The sequence below is a fragment of the Rhinolophus ferrumequinum genome, chromosome 8, assembly GCF_004115265.2.
Source record: "Rhinolophus ferrumequinum isolate MPI-CBG mRhiFer1 chromosome 8, mRhiFer1_v1.p, whole genome shotgun sequence".
NCBI classification, from domain to species: domain Eukaryota; kingdom Metazoa; phylum Chordata; class Mammalia; order Chiroptera; family Rhinolophidae; genus Rhinolophus; species Rhinolophus ferrumequinum.
Genome location: NC_046291.1, coordinates 52,946,601 through 52,964,756, shown reverse-complemented (window position 1 = coordinate 52,964,756; position 18,156 = coordinate 52,946,601). Strand labels below are relative to the sequence as shown.

Below are 18,156 nucleotides of genomic sequence, written 5' to 3'. Positions count from 1 at the left end.
TTGACTGTGTTTTCCTTGCAGACATACAGCCATGAAGTCTACTTTGACAGAGACTTGGTGCTTCACATAGAACAGAAACCCAGCAGGGTCTTCAGCTGCTATGTTTACCAGATGGTATGTGACCCTGGAGAAGAAGAAGAAACCACAAATAGAAGCTCCGAAAAAGAGGGAGATAATTTTAAATTTTGAGATGTAACTTATGAGACTTTTAGCCAAGTACCCCAGTAGCTGTGTCCAGTCCTCCTTTTTATTATCCACTTAGCAAGTTCTCCAGTATTTTCCAGAAAAGATCTTGTATTGACTTCAGACGATTGTAACTTCTTTTTTGAACTCTTGCCATACAAGGTGGTGAGGACTGCATTTTATATAAAGGATTTTTAGAATACGGTCACAGGAAGTCTAGCATTTTAGAGCTCTTAGGTAGGTGGTGATATAAACATACAATGTTGGGAGCAGAGAAGGGCAGGTTAATTCCAATTGATGGGGAGGTATTTAACATGGTTCTTAAAGGATGGTATGGCATTTGATCGGTAAGACTAGGAAGAGAGACAAAAAGGAAGATACAAAAGATAAAGAAAGAAATCCTGTGTCCTTTATACCAAACTTTGCTTAAGGATGAGAAATGAGATCTATAATGTGAAAGCATACTTTTGAGCCAAAAATGTGTGATCACAGGTTGTTTTTTTTTAAATCTTATATATATGTGTGTGTTTTGTATTTGTATATAGTATCAGGAAATGGCTCTAGTTCCCAAATTATGTTTTCTTCCATGGTTTTATTCTCTTGGCTTGATGTTCCCGTTGATTATTTATATTTCTATTTTAGACTAGTGTTCAAGAGTCCAAGCAAACTTGAAGTAAAATGTTTTCCAACATATACCCTGTTTAGCTCTTAATACATCTAAAAATGTTCTGTTCATTTCACCATTCTGTTTATTTGGTGTGTCTTCCAATTCTGCTTCGGCAATATTTTCATACCTATGCAGTAAGATAAAGGTGGGGCACACCAGTTCTGCTCCCTGTAGAAGAGTACAGAGTCCTGGGAGTAGCTTGGAACTGACTGCTAAGCTGAAAAAGCTTTTGGCTTTGTCTTAGTTATGAAATGAGTATTTTTTCTTCTTTTTTAGAACTGATCTCAATATGATCTATGAACTCAGATAATCATTTTTAAGAATGTTAAATAAAAACAATCTAAGGGAGAAAATATTTCTTTGTGCTTCCTGTTTCAGAAATCCAGTTGCTGGTAATCCACATGTTCAGCACATTTCTCTGATGCAACCTCAAAAAGAATAGTTAGTAAAAATAGAAGAGGAGGAAAAAACATTAAAAATCTTTGCTGATCCAAATTTAAGGTTAAAATGAGGGATTTTTAGCTTGGATGAGTTACATAAAAATCCCTCAGTTTTTCCTTCAGTTTTGGCCTGCTTCCATGTTAAGAGTAATGTGAATTCTGCCCTGTTCTGCCCTGGAAGTTTGCAGATAAATTTCAAGCTTATTATGATCAACAGGGCTGAGGAGAGAGAGTTATTAGCTATTCCCAAAGTCAAGAAATTCGTAGCAGAGTCCATAATTTCAAAGAAATAAAGGGAACAAACCCAAAACCATCTTTTGTGCAACAGAAAAGAAGATTGGTAACATTTTAGAATAAGGGAAAATATTTATATGTGGGCTGAAAATATAATCTTTCTGAATCTGCTCCTATGTATTATAACCATTTGGGAAAGTAGAAGTGATTATTACCTCATGAGCAAGATGATAAAACTGTCTTCATATATTAAATTCTAATACCTTTACATGCACTAATTGAAAAATCCATTCTCATTTTATGCATATTTAACAGTACTTTTTAATATAGTATTTGAAGCTTTCAGAGCATTTTGGAGACATGATGTGATTACAAAGCAGTTGAATAGTTACAGTGTGCTGGATATAGCCCCAAACTTCCAATTAGACACTAGCTAAACAGTCCTGCCCAGTTAATTTAAATCTTGAAAGAGAGTAAAAATACCAGAGAAAAGAAAGAAATCAGTGTTGTGTGGGTTTCAAAGGAGATGCAGTGCTATAATAAAGCATAAAGCCTACTCTCCATTTCCAAAAGTGTTTCAGAAAAGGATGTCTGAAGACTTAAATCCTGTCAGATATTTTCAAAAAGGGGTTTATTGAGTTCCCCTTCTCCTTTAAGTTAGTCTTCTTTTGATGAAATGCTTAAAAGGAACTCATTTTCTCAGCAAGGCATCTGAGAGCCGCAATTCCTTCCTGCTTTGTTGGTGAGGTTGTGTGGAATACTTCTAGTCTAGGTATGAACTGACCACTGAGAAACTCCTAATGTCTCACCATTGCCAACATCAGACTAGACCAGGATCCAAATGCCATGTGGGCCAGGCAGGAAAGGTACTTAGTGTGAATGACAGCAGGGAGTTGTGGGCCATGGAACAAACGGAGGGCTATGCCCCAACTGAAAGAACACGCTGCTACTGCTTCATTTCAGGCAACTGTAACATTATGTGGGAATGTGGGCTGCATGATTGTTAACAGGATGGTTGATAAAAAGATGGCAAAAGATACAGATGATAGCAAGGATTGTGGAAAATTAGCAGATAACACATATAGCAGGAGATATTAACATCATGCTTCCCAGAAATGTCTTTTCAGAAAAATATGGGCTTCCCAGCTCCCCACAGTGGCTTGCAACTACTCATTCTGCCACCTGCCAGGCATGAGATTGCCATTCTCTTGGAGGTGGAGGGAAGTGGTGGTTAATATCCTCCTGCCCCATCTTAAGTCCACCTCTCTACCTGACGGTGTTAGACTTGAGCAGTGTGCTCACCTACTTAGCAGGTGCTAGTGGCAGGCATAAACGTTATGGGGTAACATTTCTGAGTGTTTAATGCAAGACTGGGTGAAGCAGGGTAACCTCTTTCAGCAGGTCCAGATATTAAGCTGATAAGAGGTATATTTCTGCGTGTCGCTCCTTGATCTAAGATTCTGTATTCTCACAATATCAATGCAGCAAGATTATTGTTTTTTGACTTTCTAAAACATTTCTTGCAACGCTGGGAGAAAACAAAACAATCTTATCATAGTTACTATTTAAACTACATAATGAGGGGATGGTATTGTTCTATTTAAACAAATTAAGGTACTCCACGTTCTTCCACCAATTGAATGTTTTGTTTCTTGTACGTGATTTTTAAAAATAACATATTTAATGATTGCTTTCTATCTACCAGTCATTGTGATACATGTAAAATGAATTGTCTCACTTAACATTCAAAATAGCCACATGAGGTATGAACGACATTATTCTTTCCCATTGTACAAATTAGGAAAAGGAGGCTTACAGAAGTTCATTTGCCTGGGATTCCACAATTAATATGTGCAGAGATGGGAAACCCATCCAGATTTGTTTGACAGAAACTTTATTCCAAATTTCCTCCAAAGCTGTCAAAAAACCCCACACCAAATGATGATATTGTTTTAGCCCACATATAGCATACGGACAATTATAATGTTGGGTGCATAGGAAAATGTTTAATAAGTGTTCTTTTAATGATGATTGGATACCCAAATTTTGGGTGCAGTTGGCCTGTTCACACGTATAACTTGACGTAGAAGACGATTCTTCATTCAGAGGTTAAAAGTCATTTTTTAAAAAGGCACAGAAAAATGGTACTCTCATTCTGTTTGTGCTGTTAATAAACACCAGTATTAGTAATTACTCTTAATGTAACGACTTCCTTTTGAATAATTTTTATATTTTCTTATGTTTCTTACCATATTTACATATATCATCTACCTTTTAGAATTTCAAGGAAATTTCAGAGACTAATTCCAGGTCCCTGTATTGCAACAGAATCTATCTTATACAATAGAAAAATAATTTATTTCTGGCAAAGGATATATTATAGAAAGATAAGACCAACCGAGGGCTTTCCTCCATCATTTTGTTATGAAAATTTTCAAACATACAGCAAAGTTGACAAAATTTTATGTAAATACCCAAATACCAACCACATGGATTCTGAGTTTCACACTGCATGTTTTGTTACTTATCTGTCCATGTTACTTTTATGATTCATTTCAAAATAAATTCACATCAGCGTACTTTCCCCTAATACTTCAACATGCATATCAGTTTAATATTGTTTAGTTTTTTAAATTTTTGATGTACACTTACATGCAACAAAGTGCACAAATGTTAGGTATAAATTTGCTGAGTTTTTACAAATGCATACACCTCTGTAACCCAAACGCTTTACAAAACTAAGAACATTGCAATCATCCCAGAAAGTTTCCTCATGCCTCTTTCCGGTCAGTTCTACCCCACCTAATAGGGTTTATATGCTGTCCTGAGTATTTTGCCTCACAGATTAAATTTGCCTATCTAAAACTTTATATAAATGATTTCATACGCAGCATAATGCTTTCACTCCACATATTTTTCAGATTAATTCAGGTTGCTTGTATCTATCAGTGGTTCATTCCTTTTTATTGCTGAGTATTCTTTTGTATGAATATGTCACAGTTTGTTTTTTCAGTTTTCCTGTTCATGGACACCTGGGCTGTTTCTGTTTTTGTTTGTTTTTAACTGTTATGAATAAAGCTGCTGTGAATATTCTTGTACAGTTTTTTTGTGTGTGTGAACATATGTATTTATTCCTCTTGGGTAAACAACTAAGGATGAAATTGTTGGGTCCTAGAGTAGATACATGTATCCATTACCCCCAGAAGTTTTCTTTTGCTTCTTCATAATCCCTCCCTCCTGCCTCACCCCCCTTTCCAAGGCAATCACTAATCTGTTTCTAGCACTTTAGATTAGTTTGAATTTTCTAGAATTTTATGTAAATAGAATCACACTGTAAGTGCTTTTTTTTGGCTTCTTTCCCTCAGTCACTTCTTTTTATTCCTAGTAGTATTCCATTGTATGTATATAACCACAGTTTAATACATTTACTTGTTAATGTACATTTGGGTTATTGCCATTTTTTGGCTACTACAAATGAAACTGTTATGAACAGTTGTCAGACAAATTTCTATGGACATACACTTTATTTCTGTTTGCTAAAACCAAAGTGGGCAATCGCTGCATCATATGTTAGGTATATGCTTAACTTTTTAGAAGCTTCCAAACGGTTTTTCCAAAATGGCTGGACCACTTTATAGTCTCCTCATCAGTATATGAGAAGTTTAGTTGCCCCACATCCTTGCCAACACTTGGTATGGTCAGTCTTTTTAATTTTGGACATTTAGTTTAGGTTTTACAGTTTGATGTATAATCAACTTTTATTAATTTTTGTATATGGTACACGGCAGGGGTCAAAGTTGTATTTTTCTACATGTGGATATCCAATAGCATTCAAGGAATAGCATTCAGTCTTTTACCATTAAGTATGATATTAGCTGTAGGTTGTTCATAGATGCCCTTTATCAATTTGAGGAAGTTCCCTACTAGGCCTAGTTTTCTGAGTTTTTATTAGATGTAGATGTTGGATCTACATCCTTTTTCTGCATTTATTGAGATGATCATATGGTTTTTCTATTTCAGCCTGTTAATGTGGTAAGTTACACTGATTGGTTTTTGAATGTTAAAACAACCTTGAATTCTTGGGATAAAGCCACCTGGAACCTCTAAATTTCCAACCATATTTTAAGTCAGACTATTTCTGCAGTTCCACTTTTCCACATTGTGTGAAAAATAATGAATTCATAAAATTTACCGTCATGTTTGTGCTGTGGTACATGTTAATAGTTTCAAGTTCATTACATTTAGATGTCTCTGTCTTCACAAATAATTTCCAGACATTTTTTGGCCCTTGGCCAGAGATTTCATCTTCATGTAAGTAGAATATAGCAAGTTAGGATTATAACCTTAAAGAAACTCCGGGCATATTGCCAGCTTCTCTCTGTCCACAAGGTTCATTACTGAATCAAATTATACCTGTAGTAGAAAAGTCAGTTACTCTCTGCCATGACCCCAGGTACTTCTTTGAACCCATTTTAGTTTGATATACTTTGAAACCTTGAACCACCGTGAAAGTAATGAAACAGTTAACTAAATTCATAAAGATACAATCAGTGAAAGGATTCATATTGAGACCATTTTACCTCCTCAAATAATAAGCATCCATAAATTGATCTCTCAAATGAAATTTTCAAAAAAAAATTATTTACCAATAAGTTCTTTACCAATTCTTTTACCAATAAAAGTTTTATGGCTCAATTAAATATTTTTTGTTTTAGAAGGGCATCTGCTCGAGGAGACAGTCATCTCTGAATCCTTCTATTTTAAACACCAGTTTTTTTCTAGCTCCAACGGCACAGCTTCTCAAGCTCTATCTGTAAGAGCAATAAGGCTGGTTCCAGCATGGTTAAAGAATTACAGTTTAAAAGCCATTCTAACATTTAATTTTCCTATCTGTAATGTCTTTCTTTAGAGAGCAAAGCCAGCGAGAGTTAAAGCATTTCCCAAGCCCAAACCCTCCTACTTCTGAAACCTCAATTATGACAATATCTGCTTGAAGATGTGCTGGCTGACAATCCAGTGTGAACTTGAAGAGGTCCTTGGGCCCACTATCTCATCTAACACAACACCCAAAGGCTCCACTCCCAGGGTTTGTCTGGGTCGCCCTTACCAGCTGGACTCCTGATCCAGTGGTTTCTGTTTCCGTTTCTGTGGGAAAGTCTCGGGTGCCTCTGCTACTTTGGCTAGAGTTGGCATGATCATATAAATTATCATCCAAACACACACTTTTGAGATGAAAGGAAACATTGCTAATCATGTCTGGACAACAGGCATAAACCAAGCCCCTTCTGAGCACGGTCGTCATCTCTAGAGCTAATAGAAGTAACCAGGAAAGTATAAATCCGTTTACATGTAATTTCTTTACAATTAGTCCGCCAACTTCTCATCATCAAGGAGGCAGAGGAAACACTCCATTGAAACAATTTCTCATTTTCATCCACAAACCATTTATAGCCCCCCCTTGATTATTACACATGTAAATAAGCGGGGAAAAGTGAGTAAGAGAAAATACTAGTAATAGAAGCATACCCTTCCTTTCACCGAGAAGGTTTTAAATTACAGATTCAATTTATTTAAGCATTGTTGGGAGTCGGACGTGGGTCTCTTTTGGGACAAGTGGCACAAGTGCCACAAGACCAGGGGCAAGAGAAAAACCTCCCACAAAAAGTGAATATGCGCGGGGGACGCCCTGCTGCCAACACTAAGACTGGGCCCCACCGCATACACACAGTCCGTGTTCACGGAGGCAACAAGAAGTACCGTGCATTGAGGCAGGATGTGGGGAACTTCTCCTGGAGCTCGGAGTGGTGTCCGCGCAAAACAAAGACTACTGGTGTTGTCTGCAGTGCATCCTACCACGAACTGGTCGGCACCAAGCCCCTAGTAAAGAACTGCATGCATCACGCTCGTTGACAGCACATGTACCAACAGTGGTACTAGGCCTGCTATGCACGCCCTGGGCCGCAAGAAGGGACTCCTGAGAAGGAAGAGATTTTAAACAAAAACTAATCAAAGACAAGTTAGAACTACGATGAAAAGGAAAAGATTGCCCAGATCAGCAGTTTTCTAGAGGAGCATTTCCGGCAGGGCAGGCTTCTTGCATGTACCGCTTCACCACCAGGCCAACGGGGCAGAACAGAGGGCTACGTGCTAGAGGGCAGGGAGCTGGAGTTCTAATGAGGAAAACCAAGGCCGGGAAAGGCAAATAAACCCTCCTCCCTCCTATCTCAGCTCATGTAATAAAGGTGATTAGTGTTCTAAGAAAAAAAAAAAAGCTATGGAATTATCTCGTTTTTCTTTCTTGTGTCACTTTTGGAGAATTCAGTCTTGCTAGGAATCTGTCCCTTTCATCTAATTTTTCAGTTATAATCATAAAGTTGTTTATAATATCCTTTTGTGATCTTTTCGTATCTAAAGGATTCTTTGAAATTTGCTGAGACTTGCTTTATGGTCCAGCATTTGGCCAATTTAGCTTAATTTTCCATTTGTACTCGCAAAGCTCTACTTGCCCCTGCATTTGCCTATACATTCCTGGTTCTTTCTTGTGGCTTGTTTTTCTTAGTGATGGTTTCCAGTATTTCCTTTTTTTTTTTAAATTGTGAAATATAACATGCATTCTAGAAAAAAGCATAATTCAAAACAAACACATAACTCATCCTCCATGTAAAGAAATAGAATGTTATCAGCATCCTAGAAGCCGCATGTGTATGCCATTCTGATCACAGTTTTATCCTTCTCCCAAGATGTAACCATTATCCTGACATGTAGTAAGTTCTCTGCTTTTCTTTATAACTGCACTACCTCTGTATGCACCTCTAGACAAAAGGGTTTATTTTTGCCTCTTTTTGAACTTTAAGTATATAAGGACATTGTATATATTGTTTTGTGTCCTGTTTTTTTACTCAACATTAGTTGTATAAGATTCATTTATGTTGTTGTATATAACTCCAGCTTGTTCCTTTTGTTGAATTTTTGTTGGTTGTTATTGTATAATATTCAATTGTATCAAAATGTATCCATTCCACAGTTGGTGGGCATTTTGGATTGTTTCCCGTTTGGGGCCAATTATTAACAATACCATAATAACTGTTTTTGTGATACGTCCAAATGCACATAAGCATGTATTTCTCTAAGGTTTTATATATACTATATCTTGGATTTAAATCGTTGGGTCAGGGACTATCTATTAATATATGTTCAACTCTATTTTGTGCCTCACGATATTTCAGAAAGATATACCAATTTACAATCCCACCAGCAGAGTTTGAGAGTTCCTTTTGCTCCATTGACTCTCCAACACTTACTATTGTCAGACTTTTCTCTTCCCCAGTCTGATAGGTGTGTATCCCATTGTGGTTTTAATTTGTACTTCCCTAATTACTAAAGCTTCTCTTTGTCTGTTTATTGGTCATGTAGAGATCACGTTTTGCATAGCACCTGTTACAGTCTCTTACCCATTTTCCTATTTGGCCCTTTGTCCCATCTGTTTGTATTAATAACGCTTACTAGGCTTTGCTGGTCATATGTATTGCAAATATCTTCTATCGTTTTTCTTTTTCACTCTAATAATACCTAATAATAATGGAGTCTTCTGAGGAACTGAAGTTCTTAATTTTAATGTGGTTAAATTTATCAATCTATGGTTATAATTTACATCTTCTTTTATAAATTCTTAACTGTCCTGGAGCACTCTAGTTTTGCCTTTCTTATCTAGGTCTTTATTCTACCTGGAACTGACTTTTGTTCCTTTATTTCTTCCACATTTTATTTATTGCTTTTCTATAGTTTGTGTATTGTTGCTGCAGGGTCTCCCTAATGGTGTCTTGCTTTGCCTTCTCATGAGCTTGATGATCTGTGATTGTGAGCTCATTCATTGCTTCATCTTAATCTGTGAAAGGCCCGTAGCCTCAAACTGGGGAAGCTCTCCTCCAGAGAGGATTTGTTTCTGCTTCTGCTTGTAGCCAAAGATGCCACCATCCTGGGACCATTTCAGGGTCTTGGCTGAGTTTATCCTTTCCAACCTTGTGTTGGCCAAAGGGTCAGTATCCTGATGGCAGTGTCACCACTATCATTTTCCTCAGGACAACTCTGATTCTGTTTTGATTTCTGGAGGGGCAAGGTCTTCAGAGACCTCCCCTACCTCTTGTGAGGCCAACAACGCCTCAAAGAAATGGGTCCTATCTAAGGTCTAGTTGTTTCTTAGCAGAAGGGTACCTCTGTGCACCTATGTAGCCATAATATCATATTTGGAAGTCCTTCGTAGTATAGTTTGCATATTGCTCCAGATCAGTACATATAGAGCCTCTTTTATATAGCTGCATAATTATCTACTGTATGAACTTTATTTAACCAATTCCCCAATGATGGACCTTTAGATTATACCTGATCATTTACTATTATAAACAATGTTGCAGTGTCATTTCACACCTACGTGAATATATCTGTATTTTAAATTGCTAGAGATAGAATTACTAGATCATATTTCTCCCCTCCAATAGAAGGTCTACCGATTTATACTCCAACCAGAAATGTTGAAGCATGCCTATATTCTCAAATTCTAACCAAATGCATTATAAAACTAATAATTTTAATTTGCATTTTTTACTGTGGATGAGATTCCGTACCTTTTCATATGTCTAAGTTAAATTTATATTTCCTTTGCTGTGAACTTATGATTCTAGTCTTTGCCTTTTTTTGCTTTTTGGGTTTTCCAGGTAATTCTTAAGAATCCTAAAGTTTGCAAAGTCTTGTTGCTTTACTGCCATATTTCTATTCAAAAAAAATATTGTTTCTAAATACTGAAATATACATAGAATATTTGCTTTGTGGTGCAATTTTAAAGAAATATACCACCATGCCTTTTAACAAAGTGTAGATGCGATGTTGCAATTTAGATATTTCCCTGGGTTCATTTCAAATGAGAGTTTATGGAATTTGGAGAAAAAGTAATAGAACTTTCAAATTACACATGGACTATTAAGCAAAACTAATCAAATGTTGGACCATACAGAAAGTCTCAAGTGTCCCAAGTATAATTCTTTACACATGGAAGAATACCTTGTTTTTCTTTCCTTTTCAAGAACCAAGCTTTATGAAGATTATTACTGTCCAACTTTTAACCTAGTCAATTTGTGAATCATTTATTTGAAATTAAATAAGCATGCAATGCTGACATCCTCTAAGAGATTAGATATCATGGAGTTGAAGGTACAGCTAAAATCGGCAACAGATTCTATTATCTGCTTTGCACTTAAAAGTTATAGCACTTTCCAATGATATTTTTTATGGTAGAAAATTAGCTTCTTCAGCATTCATAAACTTAAATATAGCTAAACCTTAAAAATACAAATACTAATCATTAACTTAGTACATTGTTAATTGGACTGAACTTTATTTCTTGTTTTCAAATTACAGTAGTAAACTCCTTTGGAAGCAAATGAGGGAAAAGGATTTTCACGTCATCCCGGTGTTCTGATTTAGGACACTAGAGTATCTAATGCAGAATATCTTCAAGTCAACCAAGTTTACACTCACATAACTTTAAAGACTTTTCATGTGTTTGGGGACCTGATAGCTTACATGTATTTGACCAGCAGAATATATTCTTGTACTTTCATGCTTAAACCGCTGATTAAATTATACTTGATTTAAACCACAAAAGGATTGGACAATTCTCCTTTAGAATATGTCCAAACTAAGTATATAGGCTTAACGCTATGGTTAGAAAATCCGACAATTAATTTCAAGTTATTAATTTTGCAATATATGTACACTTTAACACTTGCCCTTGGAAGACTGTTAAATATTTTAAACATTTGGGCCCCAGGTAAATATTTTAGGATTTGTGAAGGAATTGTAAAGAGATATTGTGGCTTAGATAAAAGCAGCTCAAATATACAAGATGTTCTGAGTAAGTCTGTTTCCAGCGTTTTCATAGAATTATCATTCTGTTCTAAGATTCACTTTTTATGCACAAAAGATGCCAGTGATGGAGACCATCCAAGGAAAATAATGTCTCATTCTTTGGAGCTGGAGTTCAGTAATAAAGAGGACATTCTGAACAACTAAAATAGTCATTCTCATGTCATTGGAGAAGCATTACTTAAAATGCTCCCACCAAAAGTTTAAGAATGTTGACAAATATCCTTGCCCCAAAACTATGCTACTCTAGAATCAATGTGAAGTATTCTAATTATTCTGCAATCAATGTAAATAGTCTTGGAAAACTATTTAATATATAAATGGATTATTCTTCTCAGTTTCAATGTCTATGCCAAACTGGAGAGCTAAGGCTGGACTTTTAGATCATTGGACATTTCCATAAAAGATCTTCCCATAAGTTTAAACTGGGTGAGTCATGCAAATTAAAAAAAAAAAAAGTCATTAGTTCTTAATTGCCCCAAATAAAGACTATTCCCACACAGACAGCTATGGGCAAGATCTGAGTCAGGGCAAACGTGGGAGTCATGGGAAAGAAATACCGTGACTCACAGTTGGCAGATACTCTCTTTGCTAGAAAATGTTACAATTGAAGATTGCCAGCCAAATCAAGGTCCTCAATCCAGTGGCTATTATGACTCTGTACGCAAGCAAAGAAAGCTTTCGTGATATCACAGAAGGGGAGCCAGGAGGTTACTAGAATCTTGTTTAAACACTTCAGACTATGTAATCATCTTAACATGCCTCAAGTGCACGTTTATTACCTCAGAGATGGGAAGGAGGGCTTGGAGGAATTCCTGGGTTTGTTGGAGCTTGGAACACAGCGGGACCAGGACGTGGCCTGGTTAATCAGAATGGTCTGGGATGCACTAATTCCTAGACTCGCAGATTTCTAGAGTCAATCTGCCTGCCAGGCAGGGGAAGACACTGAGGGAACTGATGTAACTGATGGTGGCCACGGGTGGACCCCAGCCCACAGACAGGACATGGCATCCAACACCTGTGGCCACAAACAGCAGTTAGAAAGCCCAAGTCAGCAGCAGTAAGATGCAAACTGGGGTAATTTAAAACTGCTCTGGGCTACCACATACAGTTGTTCAGATGCACTGCACAAACCTAGATGGTGCCATTTACATAGACGGTATGTCCCAACAAGTGGACCAAACAGGGACATTAGGAATGCAAGAATAATATATAAACGGTTGTCCAAATAGCTACATGGAGACAGTTGGAACAGAGAAAATCTACCAACAGTTAGGAATTCAGAGGCAGGACTCCAGCCTAAGAAAAATGGACCATTAAGGGAATATTTCTGTCTTTAACCAAACAGAATTTAAAGCTTTGTCTTCTCGGGGTGTTATCAGGGGGGGATTCAACAAGTGGATCTGATCACTTCCCCTTGAATTTCATGTGCTCTGGATCCTTGCTACTGCCAGGGCACTGTGGGCTACTGTTCTGCTATTAACGTTCTGGTGCGAGTATGGACAAAAGTACTGTATTTTGATTTTTCTTAATAGAGTAGACATAAGCTCGAATTTTCCCATAAAAGATTTCATTAAATGCAAAACACAATCAAAAAAGAAATACAGAGAGTTCCAAATAAATGTATACACATTTTAAGAAAGGAAAAAACTATTAAAATTGTAATACTCAATATATACCGATAACAAAAGATGAATACGAGTCACGTTTGACTTCTGCAATTACAAGAGGTGCTGAAAGTGGTTACCACCAGTGTAATTTTAATAGAGTTTTTTCCTTTCTTAACATGTGTACACATTTTTTGGCACTCTCTGTATTTAAGAGAACACCAAAATGAATTAGCTTTTGCACTTCTAGGAATTCATCCAAAAGAAATACTTATGAATGTGTGTCAATTAGGGCTTGTTCAGAGCAGCAGAACCGCTAGGAGTGACACAGAGGTGTTTGTATAGCGATTAGACTGTGCACAGTGTGGGAGCTGGCCGTGCAGGCTGTGTAAGTCTGAGGCCCTTGGTCTGGGGCCAGGTCTAAAGTCAGCAGGGCAGCAGATAGGAAGGGAAGATTCACGTGACGTGGGAGAGAGTGGAGACAAACTGGAACCCACAGGATGAGCTAAAACGAGTAAGATGGAACTGGAAATTCCATCGGCGTCTCACTGCTTCCAAACATCCGACTGTAATGATCTGGAAGGCCTCGAGAAGATCTAGTGCATTTCACCGCATGCACCTGGGCCAAGGTTTGGAGAAATTGGAAGAGGAGATCCTGTGGAACTGAATGTGTTCCACCCACATACTATCCCATGAAGAACCAACTGGAGTTGCTACAGGCCTGGCTGCTGGTCGCTCTGACACAATGAACCAACAGATCCACGACAATATATATATATGCATGAGCTGCAATAGTGCCTACCCTACAGCAGTCTTCCAACATGAGCATGATGACAGCTGCTTTATTACCGCCTTCCAAATCTCATGCAAAAAAAAAAAAAAAGGTATGGCTCTGATTAACTCAGAAACATGCAGGGAAGGGGGTCTGGGAAATGTTCATCCAGCTGACTTAAACTGACACAATACAAAGTTACCATGGAATGCATGCCAAAAATTAACTACAGAGATTTTCATTGCAGTGTTAATTATAACGATAAAGAATAGGATACGACCAACCTGTCCAACAATGCAGAAATGGTTAAAAATGTATGGTATATCCACACATTAGAATACAGTATATTACAAAGTATGTAAAGAAATGTTTATGTCCATGAACCTATGTTCACAGCACAAATATTGTACCTAGAGGCCGGCCTGGTGGCTCAGGTGGTTAGAGCTCCATGCTCCTAACTCCGAAGGCTGCCGGTTCGATTCCCACATGGGCCAGTGGGCTCTCAACCACAAGGTTGCTGGTTCAACTCCTCAACATCCACAAGCGATGGTGGGCAGCGCCCCCTGCAACTAGCAACAGCAACTGGACCTGGAGCTGAGCTGCGCCCTCCACAACTAAGACTGAAAGGACAACAACTTGACTTGGAAAAAAAAAGTCCTGGAAGTACACACTGTTCCCCAATAAAGTCCTGTTCCCCTTCCCCAATAAATAAATACATAACTAATAAATAAAAAATCTTAAAGAAGCTTATGGCATAGATTAAAAAATATATATCATTGTACCTAGTTGTGTAAATATAAAGTTTTGATTGAGACATTGTAGTAGGCATGCTAACAACCTCCCCAAAATGTCCACATCCTAATCCCCAGAATCTGTGAATGTGTTACCTTCCACAGCAAAGGAGAATTAAGTTTGCAGAGGTAAGGTTGATAATCAGCTGACTTTAAAATAGGGAGGTTATTCTGGATTATCCAGGTGAGACATTGAAGACTACTTAAAAGTGGAAGAAGGAGGCAAAAGAAGAGGGTCAGAAAAGGAGATGTGACAATGGAAGAAAAGCACAGAGGAATGCGGTGTGGCTTGACTACGGAGAGGGGGCCATGAGCCAAAGAATGGGGGGGCCTATAGAGGCTCGAAAAGGAAGGGAAATTAATTCGCCTCTAGAACTTCTGGAAAGAAACGCAGCCCTGCAAATCCTCAATTTTAGCCCAGGAAGACCAATGTCAGACTTCTTTCCCACAGAGCTATAAGATTATACATTGGTGTTGGTTAAGCTGCTAAGCGGTCATTTGGGGCAGCAGCTATAGAAAATGAATATCGGCGCTATACTATAATAGATGTGCACATCGAAAAGGTGGTGCCGGAAATAGCAAAGTAGATGACCTAGAATATGCTATGTCCCTTTAAAACCCACAAGGAAGATATAAAAAGTTTCTGAAATTGGAGCTAGACTATTTTGTGAGGAGGTCGTCTTTTGCAGAGCTGTGCACAAAGTTTGCTCTCTCCTTTTCCAGGGAGAAGGGGCAGTAGGTAACTGTCCCTTCATTTCAACCTAGTTAGAGGGGCTTGAAGAGTTTGTTTTGTGTCCCCTTGAATTTAGGGACAAAGGACTGAGTCTACAAAGGCCTGCTGCTGGGGGAACTGAAAGGGTGAGAGAGATGAGCTGGTGACCTACTTTGGTTTCAGAGGATGAAGAGCGGTGGCTGCACTGGCATCAATCTGTCCTCCCAGAATTTGTCAGGACAAAGAATGAACAGGGCATTTCTGTAGGATGTGGGTCATCCCTCAGGAAAGAGGAGGTAAATGATGAAGCTTCAAAACAATAAAGAGTCTGAATTAAAACCCTGAGCCAAGGGGGCAACAGCAGCCAAAGAATAGACTGCATGGCAATAACATGGGAATGATAGCAAGAGAGGCTCGGCAGGGGAGCCCCTAAAGAACCCAGGAAAGCACCCATGAGAGAGATTCAGCTCTACATATCTGCCAGCTTAGGTCAGTACTCATAAAGTAAGAACTTTCATTTTCTCGATCCCCATGTGAGTAGAAAGGGAGGAGAAGTTAACCATTTCTCTTTTTAGAAGTCAGGCATTGACCATTTTCAGGCTCACAACTGGGAAGCTATCAAAGGTACAGGACTACCTTTGAATGAAGATTGAAGTGTTGATTCATATATTGGCTTAAACATTTCCAAATAGCAAACTGAGACTGGATTTGCAACTTAAAGTGATCATAGGACACTGTTTTATCTGAGAGGCACCAGAAACTAATCATGGGGCCTCTTGGAAATTTTCTGTAGGGGCAGGATAAGCACTCTCCCACAGAATAACTTCTAAAGGTCACCCTTCCGGAGGATAAAAAATAAAATTGTTTTAGTTCTACATACTGGTGCATTCAATGTGCATTTGCAATGAATGGAAACTATCTGGTAGCTCAAGTAACAGATTTCATTTTGAGGAAATGTACAGATTATATGTACAAACACATGCACGTCAAAAAATGTCTGGAAAGATATATGGCAAAATAATAGCAGTAGTTATCTATGGAGGGTGGGATTATAGGTAAATGTTCTGTTTGTTGGTTATCTGTATTTCTCAGGTTATTTTTTTCAAAATAAATAAATGCTACTCGTGCAATTTTTAAAAATTAAAAATATGAAAAACAAGCAAGAAAAGAAAATCACCCAGGTTTATATAATAATGATCCTACTTATTTTATCATCTGGATTCATCAGGCCTTGTCTCATGTCATGTTCTGTCAGAAAGCCTGAGCCCAAAAGAATGGGTATAACTTAGGAGGGACTTGGCCCAGATTTCTCCCTCTAGCCTCTGGTCTGTCTCCAAATGGAGGGTGCGATCTGGTGACCTGCTGAGTGGGAGCTGGACTCCATTATATCTTCGAACATGGTATGGCTGCTTGGGTATGCCTTACAACTCCAACTCTGGGTTCCATTCTGAGAGACACCTCTTCTCCGTTTGTGTGGTCGGAGTCTGGAGATTTACATATTCCCTTCACTCTTCAGGGGAAGCCTGCATTCCCTCCATCCCCATCACTAGAATGTAAGCTTCAAGTCGGCCCTCATCTTTGTTTTGTTCATTGTTGTGTCCCAAGGGCCTAAAAGAATGCCCCGCAGGTAAACAGACTCTCAGTACATTGAATGAATTTCTTCTGTATAGAAAATAGCTTTGTCTTTTACAGACCTCACAACATAACAATCCCTTATTGTTAAATTTTAGGATAGGGCTATCTATCTTTTCTCCCTCAAACTCCATCCTTATCTCTTCGCCTAGGAGAGGAATGCTGATTGGTTAGTCAGAAACCTGGACAATGACTGGGCTGAGTTGTCTAGGGATAGAGCTTTCAAAGAAGTTAAACGCTCAGTAAAAGGTCAGTTCTTGAGGAAATCCCACTGATTTGAGATACAGAGCCTTGCAAAAACACAGTCCCCTGTCCCTGGCACAAGCTAAGCATCTGAAAGGGGCACAGCTGGCCAAGCTGTAGTCATTGGATGGTGACTGTCGGGTGCTAGGATCCTTTAGGTGGTGATTTTCTCCTAGAATAGAGCTTCTCAAATTTTAATGTGCTTACCAATCCCCTAGAAATTTATTAAAATGTAGATTCTGATTCAGTAGGACTGCAGTGGAGCCCGAAGTTCTGCATTTCTAACAAGCTAGTCCAAAGACACTTTGAGTAGCAAGGACCTACACACTTGATTCCCTCTTCTTTCCACATGCAGGAGTCAGTTGCAACCCATGCTAGTGGAGTAAAAGTAGGTTTTGAAAGTGGCAAGCTATTTAAACATTTTATACCCCTGTTTAATCACTTTTTTGATAAAAGTAATATTACAGCCAAAGTTTTTTTTTCTTTAGGAAGAAATGAGCCTTCTAAATGTCTCAATAGCTTGTCTATATAAGGTATGTTTCTCAACTCTGCGTGGTAAACAGAATTCAAAAAATAGAATTTAAGCAGAAATTAGTCCAAAATATCAAGAAAATAAATAGATTAATTCACCTATTAAGAGCCAATGACTTGATGGAAGGAGAACTGACTCTGGGTGGTGAACACACAATGTGATTTATAGATGATGTAATACAGAATTGTACACCTGAAATCTATGTAACTTTACTAACAATTGTCACCCCAATAAACTTTAATTAAAAAAAAAAAGCCAATGACTATCAGATTGATTTTTTTCCTAACATTTTATTATGAAAATTTTCAAACATGCAGAAAAGTAGAAAGAATCGTACAGTATACACCCACGTACCTACCACGTAGCTTTTACAAGTAATATTTGTTTTAGCATCTATCTCTTCATTGGTTGACTTTTTCAAAAAT

At 38.0% G+C, this 18,156-nt stretch overlaps 1 protein-coding gene and 1 pseudogene across 2 annotated transcripts in view; both read left to right on the top strand.

Moving 5' to 3' along the window:
- DCAF17 (DDB1 and CUL4 associated factor 17) overlaps nt 1-4,596 on the top strand; it is a 34,783-nt gene extending 30,187 nt beyond the window's left edge. For both annotated transcript variants that reach the window (XM_033112709.1, XM_033112708.1), the window contains exon 14: nt 22-4,596. In XM_033112709.1, coding sequence (XP_032968600.1) covers nt 22-189 — 168 coding nt within the window. In that variant the 3' untranslated portion in view covers nt 190-4,596. The remainder of the gene's footprint in view (nt 1-21) is intronic.
- Nucleotides 4,597-6,520: 1,924 nt separating this feature from the next.
- On the top strand, nt 6,521-7,730 carry LOC117025553 (40S ribosomal protein S8-like; annotated as a pseudogene).
- The last annotated feature ends 10,426 nt before the right edge of the window (nt 7,731-18,156 follow it).